At 42.7% G+C, this 17,476-nt stretch overlaps 1 protein-coding gene across 1 annotated transcript in view; it reads left to right on the forward strand.

Moving 5' to 3' along the window:
* Positions 1–17,476, forward strand: part of ADGRB2 (adhesion G protein-coupled receptor B2) — a 258,463-nt gene that overhangs the window by 183,611 nt on the left and 57,376 nt on the right. The window contains 1 exon segment of the mRNA XM_061596282.1: positions 5,509–5,552. Coding sequence (XP_061452266.1) covers positions 5,509–5,552 — 44 coding nt within the window.

The raw sequence follows: 17,476 nt of genomic DNA on the forward strand, positions 1-17,476 counted from the left end.
AGGTCTTGGATTGATTTCACAGGCTAAGAAATTTGGGCAAGAGACACACACACCCTCCATGCTTTTGCTCTTTGGCTCTTTTCCCAGGCACACCCTTAAATAGTACCTGAAAAGATGAGGAAGACAAATGACCTCTGAGAAGAGCCAGTGTAAAAGGCACAAGGTTCCCTTTCCTCAAACACTTTGGCAAATGAGCATCCCCTGAAGTCTGCTGTTCTGTCTCATCTGCTACAAAATGATCAGACTACAACTACAGGGGGACAAGCAAGATAGGGCCAAAGGCTGATTTGCATGCAGTGGGAGAACTTGCCTCACCCATAAAAAAAAAACTAAGGGAAGACCTTGTGAAGGGATTTAACTTTAGGAGATTTTTCAATAAGGTGCTAGAACTGGAACACTACAAACATCAATTTAACATTTCTGGTCCCTGGAGCTTTGTTCACCCAGCAGGCCCAAATCTGATGTAATTGAAACACTGAGTTAAAAGATTTGACAAAAGCTTTATTGGAAACACACACGCTCACAGCTTCATGCGAGCATTAAAAAAGAAAAGTACCATCATTCAAGCAGGCAAAGACAGTATAAATACAAATATCTTACAATTCCAATGGACAATGTGCTAGCAGTAGAGGTGACTTGTCAACCCGGCGTAGCCAGATAGTCCAATGCAGGAAGAAACTGTTGAGGTTGTTGTTATGTGCCTTCAAGTTGATTACGGCTTATGGCAACCCTATGGATCAGCGACCTCCAATAGCATCTGTTATAAACCACCCTGCTCAGATCTTGTAAGTTCAGGTCTGTGGCTTCCTTTTTGGAATCAATCCATCTCTTGTTTGGCCTTCCTCTTTTTCTACTCCCTTCTGTTTTTCCCAGCATTATTGTCTTTTTGAGTGGAAGGAAGGGTGGGGTATAAATAAAATAATAAATGAATAAAATAAGTAACTATCTTCTCATTATGTGTCCAAAGTATGATAACTTCAGTTCATCATTTTAGCTTCTAGTGATAGTTCTGGTTTAATTTGTTCTAACACCCAATTGGTCTTTTTTGCAGTCCATGGTATCTGCAGCACCACATTTCAAATGAGTTGATAAAAAACTCTTAGCCACTTTTTTCACTGTCCAACTTTCACCTCCATACATAGAGATCAAGAATACCATGGTCTGAATGATCCTGACTTTAGGGTTCAGTGATACATCTTTGCATTTGAGGACCTTTTCTAGTTCTCTCACAGTTGCCCTCCCCAGTCCTACCCTTCTTCTGATTTCTTGACTATTGTCTCCATTTTGGTTAATGACTGTGCCAAGGTATTGATAATCCTTGACAAGTTCAGTGTCCTCATTGTCAACTTTAAAGTTATATAAATCTTCTGTTGTCATTACTTTAGTCTTCTTGATGTTCAGCTGTAGTCCTGCTTTTGTGCTTTCCTCTCTAACTTTCAACAGTATTCTTTTCAAATCATTACTGGTTTCTGCTAGTAATATGGTATCATCTGCATATTTTCAGTTATTGATATTTCTCCCTCCAATTTTCACACCTCCTTCATCTTGGTCCAATCCCACTTTCCGTATGATTTGTTCTGTGTATAGATGAAACAAGTAGGGTGATAAAATACACCCCTGTCTCACACCCTTTCCGATTGGGAATGAATTGGTTTCTCCATATTCTGTCCTTACAGTAGCCTCTTGTGCAGAGTATAGGTTGCACATCAGGACAGTCAGATGCTGTGGCTCCCCCATTTCTTTTGAATCATTCCATAGTTTTTCATGATCTACACAATCAAAGGCTCTGCTGTAATCTATAAAGCAAAGGGTGATTTTCTTCTGAAATTCCTTGCTCCGTTCCATTATCCAATGTATGTTTGTGATATGATCTCTGGTGCCTCTTCCCTTTCTAAATCCAGCTTGGACATCTGGCATTTCTTGGTCCATATATGGTAAGAGCCTTTGCTGTGGAATCCTGAGCATTACTGTACTTGCATGAGATATTAAGGCAATAGTTCAAAAATTACTGTATTCCCTGGGATCCCCTTTCTTTAGAATCGGGATGTATTTTGAACGCTTCCAGTCTGTGGGTCATTGTTTAGTTTTCCATTTTTCTTGACAATTTTTTGTCAAAATGTGGACAGATTCAGTCTCAGTAGCTTGTAGCAACTCTATTGGTATGCCATCTATTCCTGGTGATTTGTTTCTTCCAAGTATTTTAAGAGCAGCTTCAACCTCACATTCTAACATTTCCGGTTCTTCATCATACAGTTCCTCCATGGATAAATCTGTCATCCTTGCATCTCTTTTATAGAGTTCTTCAGTGTATTGCTTCCATCTTCCTTTTATTTCATCTCGGTCAGTCAGTGTGTTCCCCTGTTGATTATTCAACATCCCTACTCTTCGTGTAAATTTCCTTTTAATTTCTCTAATCTTTTGGACTAGGGCTCTTGTTCTACCCTTTTTGTTGTCCTCTTTTATTTCTATACAGTAACTATTGTAATAGTTCTCTTTGCCCCTAAGTACTAGGCGCTGTATAGTTGCATTTAGGGTTCTGACCATGTTTTTATCTCCTTTTGATTTTGCTTTCCTTCTCTCTTTAACCATTTTAAGAGTTTCTTCAGTCATCCATTGAGGTCTTTCTCTCTTATTAACTAGAGCAGCCTTTCCCAACTAGTGGCCACCTGATGTTGTTGGACCACAACTCCCATCAGCCTCAGCCAGCATTGCCAATGGTCAGGAAAGATGGGAATTGTGGTCCAACAACATCTGGTGGCCCACTAGTTGGGAAACGCTGAACTAGAGGTATTGTCTTTTTTCATTCTTCCCTGATAATGTCTCTGACTTCAATCCACAGTTCTTCTGGTTCTCTATCAACTAAGTTTAAAGCCTCAAATCTGATCCTTATTTGATCTTTATATTCTTCTGAGATGTTATTTAAATTGTATTTTGGCATTATGATTGTTTGTTGTTGTTCTTTAGCTTTACTCTGATTTTCGATACAACCAGTTGACGATCTGTACCACAGTCTGCTCCTGGTCTTGTTTTCACAGAAAGTATGAAACTTCTCCATCTTCTGCTACCAATTACATAATCAATTTGATTCCTATATAGACCATTTGGTGATGTCCACGTGTACAAATTATTAACTTCACAGAATTCAGTAAGTCTTTCTCCTGCTTCATTCTATCCCCTAAGCCCCAATTCCCCCACAATTTCTAGTTCTTCTCTGTTCCCTACTTTTGCATTCCAGTCCCCCATGATTATCAGAACACCTTGTTTTGGTGTGTGATCAGTTTCGTCCTGTACATCTGCATAAAATCTCTCCAATTCCTCTTCTTCTGTGTTTGCCATTGGAGAGTAGACTTGGATGATGGTTATGTTAATAGGTTTCCCATTTAATCTCATTGATATCACTTGCTCAGACCTTGAGTTATAGCTCCTAATTGCTTTTGCTACATCTCACTATTAAAGCAACCCTGTTTCTTCTTAATTTCTCATTTCCTGTATAAAATATTTTGTAGTTGCCTGATTGAAAATGTCTCATTTCCGTCCATTTTAATTCACTCATGCCAAGTATTGTAATGTTGATATGTTCCATTTCTTGCTTGACAATTTCTAACTTTCCCTGGTTCATGCTTATCACATTCCATGTTCCTATTGTGTGTGTCATACAACTCCGGACTCTCCTTTCGCATCTGTGCGCATCAGCCTCTGGGCTTCCTTTCGGCTTTGACCCAGCTGCGTCATTAGTCACAGTGCTACTTGTCCTTTGTTCTTCCCCAATAGCTCGGTGAGTGCCTTCTGACCTGGGGGTCTCATCTTCCAGAACTATCTCGTGTTGCATTTTGGATACTCTGTTCATAGGGTTTTCATGGTAAGAGAGATTCAGTGGTGGTTTACCATTGTCTTCCTCTGATCTTCTTCGAGGAAGAAACTGACAGCTTCTCTTTCTACCCCTTCTTATGAAGTCGTTTGTGTCTCTACATTTCCTTTTTCCCCTTTGTGGTGGCCTTTACTGGCTAGATGCCTTGCACGTGCACACCTCACATTTGCATCCAAAATGTCCTCCAAATGTTCTGACTACAAGTCAAATGTTACAGCTAGCCTCTAGAGGTTTGCTTCCCTTTCCTATGTTTGTGTTTGTCTTGAAGAACACATATTCTGTGGTCATAGTGGTGGAATGGTCTATCCATTTCAATTCTCTCAGCTTCTCATTTTTCTAATCTTAAATTAGGTTCTCCACATATTTGCAGCAATTTGTGATTTTTTTAAAAAATCATGACAATTCTTTAACATTTTGGTGTGAATGTCTCCTAATAAATACATTTCTGTATGCATTTCTGACTGATGCACACGTTTTTGCAAGCCATTTCTCCTAACGGAATGCATTTTTGTATGCTATTTTCACTCATTCATTTTTGTGTGCACTTTTCCCTAATATATGCATTTTTGCAAACATTGCTTAGTTAGAGAACTGCATCTCCAAATTAGGATGTGTGAATTTCGAAGGATGGCTATGTTTCAGTTCTCATATTGTTTTGTAAAATGCAAATTTGATAAATACGGCTTTAAATGCAAACTGAATCAAATTTCTCCACCAGCCCTAATCCATGTACAGAGTGCCTGCTGACTTCTGCATTGTGCTTATTCCCTTTTTTGTCAGTTCTCACTCCAGCCCAACTGCAAGCCCAACCACAGTCTATATTTCCTATCTATACTCATGTCCAGATAACATTTCCTACTATGAAACTACAGCTGCATGCTACTGAAATAAATTTATTGGTGTAAGTTTTCCTACACTGGTTTATATACCCCTGGCACATGTTTTTCCCATGTCTGTACAAATACCTATAATCTCGGATTTTGAAATGGAAGTTAGTCTTGGATTCCAAGGGAGAGTGGATTTCCCTAATGAAAGTAATAAATGTTCAATGGGAGGGGACGTTTTTGTTTGCATTGCAGGGACCTATGGTCCGGGGAGAAAAACAAACAGCAACCGTGGAACCAAAAGAAAAAGCAGTGCAGATTAATATTTATTCCCAATGCAGTTTGAAACATTTTTGTCAAGGGAAAATGCTCCTTAATAAAGACTGCTCCAAGAAAAAAAATCTTTCATGGCTCAATCTGTAGGTTTTTCTTTTTTTAAAAAATCAGTCTGTATTAAGGAATAAGTACAAGAATTCTCCTTTGATAAAGATTGTGAAGATCATTCATTATTGAGGGCATTTCTACCCCACCCTTCGAACTATACTCTCAGGGTGACTAACAATAAAGCCCTTAAAAATACAAATAAAATCTTTAGAAATATGTTGAGTATCTGGGCAGAGCTGCTCCTTTTTGAGGATCCCCTTGCCACCTTGTGCTCCTTCTGGAGAAAGGGCGGGATACAAGTTGAATAAATAGATAAAATAAATAATGTATGAGTAAGGACTGAAATCAGAAAAAAGTGGCATTTGCAATACTTAGTTCAACCATGCCTGTACCCAGTGCCAAACTAATCACTTCTCTCTGCCTGTCCCCCAGGGCACCTCGCACCCACAGTGTGTGACCTGGGAGTACACCAAAGTGTGAGTACACTTCATCTTGCTTTGATGTGGGTTGTGTAAGAGCACAAATGCAGATGGTGGGCACATGCATGGGACTGAAGGAGTGGGAAGGTAGTGGCTGATTTTGGGAGTGGGGAGTGTCTCTAGCCATTTTAACCTTATTCCCTCTATTCCTATTCTGCCACTCCCCATCCTGGAGACTAGATTATGGCTGGAAGGAATGCTAAGAGGTGGGAGAGTCCTGTGGGAGCCAGGAGGAGGTCACAACACTCACCCCTAGCTAAGCACTACATTTCTTCTCTATCCAGGTGAATACACGAGTGGCCAATTGCACCTCTGAGCTACGTACAACACTTTTTGTTAGGATAGCCCCATGGGGGGGGGGAGTCCTAGTTGAGCCCTGGAAAGATTTGCAATTAACATTTTCCAGCATAACTTTTCTGTGTCTGTGTGCTCAAGATGTGACTTCTTTAAAAGCCATCCTACAGGTGTTGGGTCAGAATTGTTCTTTGATTGTATGTTATGGGTCGGAGAGATGAGGTGGATCTTGGGAAAAGGAGGATGGATGGATGGATGGATGGATGGATGGATGGATGGATGGATGGATGGATGGATGGATGGATGGATGGATGGATGGATGTGGAGCGACTTTGGATTTGGAGTAGGGGAGAGAGAATAATGTTATAAACACAGACTGCAAGAAGCATGATCTTTTGTATCTGTCTTCCTCCTCTCTGGCTCAAGGCATTTAGGGATGCAAGGCTGCATTTCTATTCATTGTGGATCTAGCCTGGCAGTAAACAACATACTTGCAATCAGGGTTTAATTCTGGATTAAGTCTTTGTGCATCACTGAGACATGGTCAGCTGTATCTTATGTGTATTTGTTATAATATCACTTGAGGACAGAGGGCTGGTGTGGAATGACAGAAGTCTGAAAAAGAATCTTAGTGGCTGTCTTGTCCATGATGGAAAGCATGTTCCTAGGATTTGAAGCCTGGAATAGTTTAGGGATTCTGTTGGCACACCACTCACCATGCTGCCTAATAGACTTCCTGGCTGAGTCCATCAGCTTGAAGGTTGCTTTGAGACTGGCCAGACTCAATTTTCTGCTCATCTGCAGTTTTCACAGGGTGACCTTGACTTAGGCTTCTTAGTTTAGAAAAAAGGTGAGTATGGGGGTGGGGAGATGACATCATAGAGCAGTATAAAATTATGCACGGCGTGAAGAAAGTAGATAGGTAGTTTTTTTCCCTCTCTCATAATATAAGAAACTAGAGGCGTCCAATGAAGCTGAAGCTGTATATGGGAAGATTCAGAACAGAAGAAAGAAAGAGCTTCTTCACACAGTGCAGAGGGAAACTTAGGAGTTTGCTATAAGATACAAGGATAGTTAGGGCTGTGTGAGGCTGTCCTGCCCTGCTTTGGTTTGGGGATGGAGTTGGCAATTCGGATCGGGCTCTGATAGGTTCAGATCGATTTGGACCCAAATAAAAATCAAAATTCAGAAATTTGAATCTTTGCTCCTCTCATTGACTTTCAGTGGGAAACCAAAACAGCCATTTTTGTTTTTTCACATAGGTGCATGAAATTTGGAAACATGATAAACCCTCAAGAGGGGATTAACCCTGTCAACTTGTGGACAGGTAGATCCAGGGTTTTTTTGTGCTATCTACCTACAAAATTGGGCTTTTTTCCAAAAAATAAAATATTTTTTTAAAAGTAAAACAACCATAGCTTTCTTTTTTGTTTCACATAAGTGCATGGAACTTGGAGACATAGTAGCCCCTCCAGAGGGGATTAATCCTACCAAACTGCAGACAGGTAGGTCTAGTTTTTGTTTGTGTGTTAACCACCTTCAAAGTTTGCTTTTTTCAAAAAATATTTTTGAATGACTGTACAGTCAGTTGAATGTGGTATGTGTGCTGTTTGTGCACTGACTGCATTCAATGTACTCACAAGATTTACTCACACACACACACTAGATAAAGTACTAATAACAGACACAGAAAACAACACAGCTGCAAATAAAATGCAAGGCTGGGTAGGGTACTGAAGGATAAACAAAAAGACAAATGCCACCAAACTCTTTCTAACATCCCTCCCAGCAAGCGCACTCTTTCTTTATGATTGGAGAGTATTGGGTGAGGTTATAGCAAAGTCCAGCTCCCTCCCCCTCTCTCCATGATGGCATTCTCCTTATTTGGTGTTGTTTTGCAACAGTTTGGAGGCAGGCTGTCTGGCTTTCTTAGAGAGCGTTTGGAGCTCTGGATCAGTCTGAAGCACTCCAGATCAATCTGGCCTGATTCAGACTGATCCAGAGCTGCCTCAACTCAATTTGGACTTGGTCTGATTCAGACTGAATCAGCCCGATTCGGTTTGGAATTTAGGATCCATCTGAAGTGGTTGCACTGCTCTAGTGATGCCCTTCAATTTGGATGAGTTTAAATGGAATTAGATCAATTCATGGAGGACAAGGCTATCAGTGGCTACTAGTCATGATAACTTTATCATCTCCTCTATCGGAGGCAGCATACCTCTGGATACCAATTGCTAGGGTACACAAGTGGGGAGAGTGTCCTGCTTCTAGGCATTCCATAGGCATCTGACTGGCCACTGTGAGAACAGGATGCTGGACTACAGGGGTCTTTGAACTGATACAGTAGCAAGGATCTTCTTATGATCTTAGCTTGGTCAAATTGCAAGAGCATCAGTCCTCCATCTGTAAAATGGTAATAGCATTTCCTAGTTACCTTATGATGAAATAAACCTAGGAAATGTGTGGTATCTGTTTTGTATGATAGGACCTGCTCAGAGACAGAAAAGAAATTTAAGTGAGTTTATTAAGATATATAATCTCTTGATATTAAGACATATAATATTAATATTTATATTATAAATAATTAATAATTAATAAAGCAGGTTTGTTGATTCAAGGCAAACTTGTAGAGACTTGGATTGAGTGGGTGTCGAAGGAGCACCCATATAGGTCTTCTCACATCACAACAGTTTTCTAGCTCCACACTCACACAATGAGAATATATCTCAGGAATCTTTCTTTCTGTGCAAAGAAGACTGTGTCTTTTCCTTTGTTTCAGTGCTATTTTTCTGAAGCTGTACACAGTGATGATGGTGATGACTACTTTTATAACCCTTCTTCCAAGGAACTGAAAGTGACATACATGGTTCTCCCCCTCCCCATTTTATCCTCACAACAACCCTGTGAGGTAGGTTAGGCTGTGATTGGCCCAAGGCCACCCATTGAGCTGCATGGCTGAGGAGGGGTCTGAACCTTGGTCTTCCAGGTCTTAATCCAACACTCCATCCACTATACCACACTGGCACTGAATGATGCAACCATTCCATGTTTTTCCTCTGAGAACATAATGCCTAGATGTTTTGAGAAAGATTGTCTCCCCCAAGTTTGCAGAATGTAAGTCTTTAGCAAAGCAACAGGATTGTGAGAAACCTGGGTCCCTCTTGTCGCTGAATTTTACCTGGATCTGAGAGGAAGAGCTGTCCAGCCCTTCAGTGCTGAAATATCCCTCTTTTGTAGCCTGCATAGTGTTGTAGCTCCACATTACATTATTGTACATCAGAAAGGAACCTGACAATACCTCTCCTCTCATTCTTGCCTGTGCCGAGAGCTCCCGGCTCCCTTAACAAGGTGAACCACCCCTCCCCCACCCACCCCTCACTGTGGGTTAACTTTGTTAATAACGGCTATTGATTAGTGGGCACTTAGAGATGGATGCCTCCTGCTTGCCAGATGTAATTCATTATCAGCTGGCCGGGAGGGATGAGAGCAGCAGAGAATAAAATAGGACAGATTCCACTCTAAAACATGCTGTAAGACGAGTAGCTGCAGTGTTCATCTCTTGGTTTGCACTTAGCCCCACAGTTGGGCTTCAAAACCAGAGTGAGAGAGAGACCCAGAAGCTGACCCAGTAGCCAATGCCGTTCTTTTAGACCAGGGGTGGCTAGCCTTTCTTTGGCCCAAAGCGTGCATTCCCCCTTGGCCAACCCCCCCAAAGCCCACATGCCAGTGGTGAGTGTCTCCTCCTCATACTCTTGCATGTGCAGAGGACACACAGCAGATCAGCTGATGATGATGGCCTGCCTTCAAGTCGATCCCGACTTATGGTGACCCTACAAATATGGTTTTCATGGTAAGCAGTATTCAGAGGGGGTTATAGAATAGAATAGAATAGAATAGAATAGAATAGAATAGAATAGAATAGAATAGAAGAGTTGGAAGGGGCCTACAAGGCCATCGAGTCCAACCCCCTGCTCAATGCAGGAATCCAAAGCAAAGCACACCTGACAGATGGCTGTCCAGCTGCCTCTTGAATGCCTCCAGTGTCAGAGAGCCCACTACCTCCCTAGGGAATTGGTTCCATTGTCGTATGGCTCTATCAGTTAGGAGGCTTTTCCTGATGTCCAGTCGAAATCGGGCTTCCTGGTTTACCATTGTCTTCCTCTGAGACTGAGAGGCAGTGACTGGCCTAAGGCCAACCAGTGAGCTTCATGGCTGTGTGGGGATTCGAACCCTGGTCTCCCTGGAGGGACCACTTTGCATTCCAGACAGGGCACTGATCTGGGCAGAGACCAAGCAGTATTTTCTTTTTGCCACCGCTGTATACAAAATCAGAGGGGAAGAAACATTTGTTTGGTCAGCTTGAACCAAGTCCAGGAGTTAGCCATCCCCGTCCTAGATGGAATTTGGAGGAGCCTTTGGAATTGTAAGCTGAGGCAAATGTAATTCCGGGAGATATTCATGTAGCACCAATAGCTAAAGTTATGGGTGTGCCAGCTAGGGCAGGAAAAGCAAATCATTTAGTATGGTGTGCAGAATCCTGCCTTATGAGAATTTAAGCCCCTTTCTCTGCTGCCTCCTCCTCCTCCTCCTTTTCCTTGTCTTGCAGCTCCTTACGACTCCTAACTAAGCTATTCTCGTCTTCTCCATCAAGGACCAATTCATAGGAACATAGGAAGCAGCCTTCTTGCCAAGTCAGACCAGTGTTCCATGTAGTTCATTACTGTCCTCAATTAGTGGGAGTGGCTCTTGAGGGTTTAAGAGAGGGAGTCTTCCCCAACCCTATCTAGTTTGAATCTAGGGTCTTTTGCACCCAAAACAAGTGCTCATTGGGTGAGCTATGTATTTCTTTTTTTCATTTGATATACTCCTATAACTTTCACTACCAGCTATAACTGTAAAGGGAAAACACATGGGGTCATAAAGAAGGGGATAGTTCTTCCTAGAGAAGAAGCTCCCCAGCTTGGCTTGACTTGGAAAGGAACACAGCTGTTCTATCACCTCCTCCATAAAAGAAAATTGGGGGAAATAACACAGCTCATTTCTGAGCCAATCCAAATTTGCTAACTCTGCCACTCCCATTAAGTCCTCTGACTCCCTACATCCCACTTACCCTATCCACCAAAATACCCTCCCCACTGTTCCATGAAAAACTTACTGGACCAGGGCAATGGTGGGAGCATTCCTGCTGCAAAAGGAGTAGTTCTTCTTAACTAAAAGAACTCTCGCATTTGTCTCTCCTGGGAATTTGAGCCTTCTTAGTTTCTTTAAGCAAAGCTCTGTCAGTATGATTGCAACTTTCAAAGAGTTTCCCTCCCATCCCTCTCCAGCAGTTTTACAGAGCAATCTTATACACATCTACTCAGCAGTAAGTCAGTGGAATTTACTCCCAGGTAAATGGATATAGAATGGATGGTGCATCAGGAAAAACAATGTGTTGATGGCCTTTGTGAATTGTAGTTTTCCAAAGGGCTACTAGGTGTTGGCAGTGGTAAACTGGGACTTTTTCTTTGGTTCAGATTTTCATCTGAGCCAAAGAAGAATTAGGGGGCTAACCAGAAGATTTGTCAATTCCTCAAGACTAGTACTTCCCAAACTGGCATATTCTGCCCTAGAGGGGAGGTGTTTGAATAAGAGGTAACTATGCCATTCACTTGTTGACTGGCTCCTTTTTAGATGAATTATGGGACCTAGACAACCAGTAGATGTGTAACACACAAATTTGGCCTTACAACTTTTATTAAAGAGCCCTATTTTCTTCTTTGAACCTTTCTATTAGCCACCCTGACCTTTACCTTACTTCTGACAATAATGGAAAGAAAGGTTATTTTACATGTATTACTTCTCTCATCTTATATGGGTTGCATCTGACGGGCAGAGCAATCCAAATCATGGGAAGCCAGCAGGAGGGGGGCCAGCAGAAAGCTCTGTGGCATCTGCTTCCCGTTTGGGAGCCACCAAGCTGGCTAAACACTGGCTCAGATAAGAGCAACATGCGGGGTCTGGAAAAGCAAAGGCTAGCTCCCACAAACAGGCCTACCAGATAGTGAGTGCTCCCCACTGACCACCATGGAAATAATTTTACTCCGCTGGCCAATCAGTGGAAATTTCACCTGAATTTGAACCTGTGGGAGCACTTCAAAAGTGAGGAGAATGATGTCTCCCTCAGCTCCTTCCCCGGAATGCCCCATTTTCAGGCCTTCTGCCGGCTCTTCATCTGCAGGGCTGGCTGCCCCCGGTAGACCCCTGGCACTGGTGGTGCTGGCAGAAAGGGCTTCTGCTGGTGGAGCCCGGCGATGCTGGGAGCCTGCTAGCTCAGCCAAGGAGGGGGCACCACATCCAACTCCTGCCCAGCCCGGTGTAAATACGAGTTGGATTGCACCCTATGTAATACTCAGAATACACCCATTGAAATCAGTAGGCTTAAGGTCATTCAACTAATGGGTGTATGCTGAGTATGATTTAATCAGATGCAACCATGTCTGTATCTCTCTGCATAATTGTCTCATGCTCTTCCTAGAGTAGTAGTTGTCTGCCATTCATGCACTAATCAGGGCTACATCCTTCTAGGTTTGGGTACTGTCCAAGCCATTCACTATTGTTGTTAAGAGCAACAATAAAGAGCTCTTACATTTGTCTCTCCTGTGGATTTGAGCCTTCTTGGTTTCTCTAAGTGAAGCTTTGTCAGTATGATTGCAAGTTTCAAAGAAATTGGTTAGACATTCTCCTGACACCGAAGTTATCTTCCACAAATGATGGATTTGTTCCTGCAGCAGGTAACCCTTTAAAAACCCTTTGATCGGTACCTGTGTTGCTTGCAATGCAAAGTGACTAAGATCCCTCCCTTTCTTTGAAGTGTAGTCTCCCTTCACATCAAAAAACTTAGGTGAGAAAAGACGTTTCCACATCTTTTGAGGTTAGTTCATGACTAGTGAATGGACACTCAGCATGGAGAGTTAACATGGAAACTCCTGCAGACTTGTGAATCACTGGAACTCATATCCAGGCAGGAGCAGACAGAAATCAACAATTTCCCAAATGTCCATCTAGTCCAGCATCCTGCATCCAGCAGTGGCCAGCCAGATGTTTCTGGAGGCCTCCAAGCAAAAAGGCAACAGCCCCCTCCCACTACAGCTTCCCACCAACTGCTTCATTTGCACGTTTTAATCTGTCTTTATTTTATTTATTTATTTATTTATTTATTTATTCATTTATTTATTCGTTCATTCATTCATTCATTCATATACCGCCCCATAGCTGAAGCTCTCTGGGCGGTTTACAGTTACTAGGGAGTGGGGTTTTATATGCTGCATGACAGACCAATATTTACATGCTTTAAGTCCTGTCTCTGTAGGAAAATTAAATTGTAAATACCCACCAACCTGTGATAACCCATTGGATAGAAGTTCCATGGCTTTATAGGTTCCCATCTCTTCTTTGCATTTCTTTCCTTTAAAATGTAGTGCTTGTCTTTATGCTTTGACTAATAAACCGAACCACCGCTCTCCAACCTAAGCAATGCCTAGGGCTATGGTTCCCAAACTTTTCCCCCCATGAAACACCTGAAAGTTGCTGAGGGTCTTACTGGACCACATAATGATTTTTCAGCCAGTTGTTGCAATTGTTTTGTTTTGTGCAAGGTGCTGCATGATTTTTACCGCTTCTTTTATTTCTTACACTCCTTTTATTTCTTATAATGTATTTTATTAGATCACAATTTGCATTCCATAGAATTCAGATTGTAATACAATAAAATGCAATATTAGATATAAAAGAAACAATAAAATCCAGTTAAAAATCAGTGTGAATATTTAATGTGAACATTCCATGGATTACCTGAAAGAATCTCGCAGACTGCTGTTTGGGAACCTCCGGCCTAGGGGATAAGAGACTACCTTGATCTCCATTTCTGATGCAAACTTATAAACCTGCTGCAACATATTCTGTAGGAAGAGCTGAGAGCCCAGCCTTTTTCCAAGGGTATGGTCTGAAGGCACATGAGGCCACCACCTTGCTGAAATTCTGCAGGTCTGTGTCTGATCAGTGCCTGAATAGATGACTACCACACATATACAGTATACCTTCTTAGGTTCCATGATGGAATAAAGGCAGGATGTAAATGTAACATAAAACATTTTTTGAAATAAATTACATCTTTAGTATCTTGCAATGTAAGTTAGCTTTTATAATTCAGTGTTATCTCATTTTTGCTTGCGAGTGTCTTGTGTTTTGTTTCCTAACAAATAGCAGTTGATAAATTACTCCTGGTTTTACTTGGGAATTCAAGTGTCCAGGTCCTATTCTTTGAAGTCTTGTGTATCTATCTGCTACTGTTTCTGTATTGCTTAGCTATAGAATAATTAAGGAGTTGAAAGCTCTCTTACAATTAACTGAGGGTGTGCCATGACATCTCCAGAGCTGCCTGCCTGATTAGATTTGCTAAACAAAAGGCAGGTGATTGGCAAACCCCTGGCTCACATCCATACATTTAAAGCACAGAACTTCCCCCAAAGGATCCTGGGAACTGTAGTTTGTTACGGTTGCTAGGGATTATAGCTCTGTGAGGGGTAAACTATCATTCCCAGGATTCTTTGGGTGATGCCATGTGCTTTTAAATGTACATTATGGATGTGACCTCATTGAGATACGGCTTTTTCATGTTTCTCAAATGGCATTTCACCTATTGTAGCCAGAGGTCAGCAGGAGCTGGGATCAATAGAGTTATAATATTTGGATCAAGTCCACATATGTGACCTTTTTCCATTGCTATCTGATTCTAAGAGGAGTGTTGATTTATTGATTGATTGATTGATTGATTGAGTTTATTTATATGCCATTTTTCCACAGTGAGTTGTGCCCAAAGCTGCTTTATTATCAAAATAGAAAACACTGAGGGTGGTGGTGGAAGAGAAAGCAGTTTACAAAGCATATCAATCAATTAAAATAAGACAAAAATCAACGATTTCCCAAAGGTCCATCTAGTTCAGCATCCTGCATCCACCAATGGCCAGCCAGATGCCTCTGGAAACTTCCAAGCAGGGCTTTAAGGCAATAGTCTTCTCTCACTGCAGCTTCCCAGTAACCGGTATTCAGTAGCATCTTAGCAACTGACAAATCCATCCTCTATGAATTTGGCAAATCTCATTTTTAAAGATGTGGCTGTTGCCCCATCCTGATTTTTTCACATCACCTTTGGGCATCCTAGCAGAATCATTTCTTTGGGGAGTCATTTCTGTCTTCAGATCCTCCACCTTCTAACTTGTCCTGGGTATGTCTTGGCTGACCATTTTGGTGGAATGATGGATGCAATGTTGCAACAGCATCTTCCTCCACTTCCTACAGCATCCCTGCTACTCCTTGCAAACCCCTCACCTCTTCCTCTCCCCCCATTTTTTCTCATCTAATGCAGAAGTCTGGCTATGGGCTGCAACCCAGTTGGTGTTGGGCCAAGGAAACAGTTAACTATGGTTGCTGCTTGTGTACCATCCATTCTGCTGCCCAGCAGCTTCTCTGATCAAGCTGGCAGAGGCCATCTTTGCTGAAGTGTTGGAGGAGCCCAGAATGATAGTCCTGGGTGATTTCAATATCCATGCTTAGGGCTGCCTCTAGTGTTCCAGCGCAAGACTTCATGGCTTCCATGGCAACCATGGGGCTGTGTTAAGTTGTCACTGATCAAACACATAGGGTAGGGCACACCCTCAATTTGCTTTTTGCTTCAGAGGAAGAAAGGGGTGATGGGGGTTGGAGATGGGGGTGGGGGATGTCACCAAGTTGTCATGGTCAGATCACTTTCTGATGGAAGTTTGGATTTACAGCTCCAGTCCTCCCTTCAGGGATCGTGGACAGATTAAGATAGTCCACCCTCAGAGTCTTAAGAGAATCCAATGAATTCCTGAATGCTCTGGGGAAGTTTCCAGTAGATAAGCGTAGATAAGCAGGTGACACATGGAACAATGAAACGCATTGGGCTCTTGACACAGTTGCCCCTGTGCACCTCCTCCAGCATTGTGGAGACTGTTTTGCACATTGGAATAGTAGTGAACTAAAGATGATGAAACCATCTGGATGGCAGCTAGAGCACGTGGCAAAAGGCATGCTGTGAAACTGACAAAGCACAAGTGCAACAACATAACTGTACCTACTGTGTGGCGGTGAGGGTGGCAAAGAAGGGCCACGTCTCTGCCTCCATCCAATGGGGCTGTATTGTATCATTCTGGGTTTGTTAATGTCTACTCCAGGGAATGGAGATTTAGACGCTTTGGAAACCTGCTGTGAATTATTTGCAAGGCACTTCAAGGATATAGTAATTTGCCTCCATAGCACTCTTGTCACCACATCCATATTCACTGCAGTCTCTCCAGTGAGGTGTCCAGTCTTGGGATCAGTTTCAGTTGATGTGGCCTGATGACGTGGACAAGGTGCTTGCAACAATGCAGCCAGCAACGTGTCCTCTTAACCCTTGTCCCCTTGGCTTATTAAAGCTTGCTGAGGGGGTATGACTCAGTGGATTCAGGGTGTGGTCAATACGACTTTTCAGGAGGTGGTGGTCCCAGCCTCCCTGAAAGAGGCAGTGATCCGACCACTCCTGAAAAAGCCCACCCTGGATCCATTGGTTTGTGACAACTACCACCTGGTCATAAATCCTCCCTTTTTAGGGAAGGTGATTGAGAAGGTTGTGACACAATTGTAAGTAAACTTGGATGAAACAGATGTTCTCGACTCATTTCAATCTGGGTTCAGGCATGGTTATGGAACTGAATCGGCCTTGGTCACCCTGATGGATGACCTTTATCGGGAGAAGGACAGGGGGGAGTGTGACCCTGTTATTCTTAATTGATCTCTCAGTGGCTTTTGATACCATTGACCATGGTGTCCTTCTGAACCAACCTAGGGAAATAGGTATCAGAGGCACTGTTTTTCAGTGGTTTTGAGCCTATATCTGGGGTTGGTTTCAGGAAATGGCATTGGGTGATTGTATTTCAGCCTCCTGGCAGTTGTGCTGTGGGGTGCCACAGGGTACCATCTTGTCGCCAATGCTGTTTAACAACTATATGAAGCTGTTGGGAGTGATCATTAGGGCATTTGGGATAAGGTGTCAGCAGTATTCTGATGATACTCAGCTGTTTCTTGGTAACATCTGAACGGGGTGAGACCATGGAACATCTGGACCAGTGCCTGCCTGAATGAGGGCCAGTAAACTGACTCTGAATCCTAGCAAGACAGAGATGCTTTGGGTAGTGGTTCCCGAGTCCAGATAATTGGCCAATTACCTGCTTTGGATGGGGTCATACTCCCTCTGAAAGACCAGGTCTGTAGTCTGGGGATGCTCTTGAATTCATCTTTGTCGCTAGAGGCCCAGGTGACCTAAGTGTCTAGGAGTGCCTTTTGCCAGCTGTGGCTGGTAAGACAGCTGTGGCCTTTCGGGACGGGGATAGCCTGACCACTGTTGTCCATGCACTGGTATAAAGCAAAACGTAGCCGTATGACCTCCTCACTAACAGTACTGTTTCTGCTCAGGTTGCCAGCCAGCTAACCATGCCCTCCTTCAGGCTACCCCATTCCATTCTCCCTCACCACCCTGTCAAGCTTGCCATTTTTCTGTTCCAACTTTCTGTTGCCGCTGAGCATGC

The sequence above is a fragment of the Rhineura floridana genome, chromosome 15, assembly GCF_030035675.1.
Source record: "Rhineura floridana isolate rRhiFlo1 chromosome 15, rRhiFlo1.hap2, whole genome shotgun sequence".
NCBI classification, from domain to species: Eukaryota; Metazoa; Chordata; class Lepidosauria; order Squamata; family Rhineuridae; genus Rhineura; species Rhineura floridana.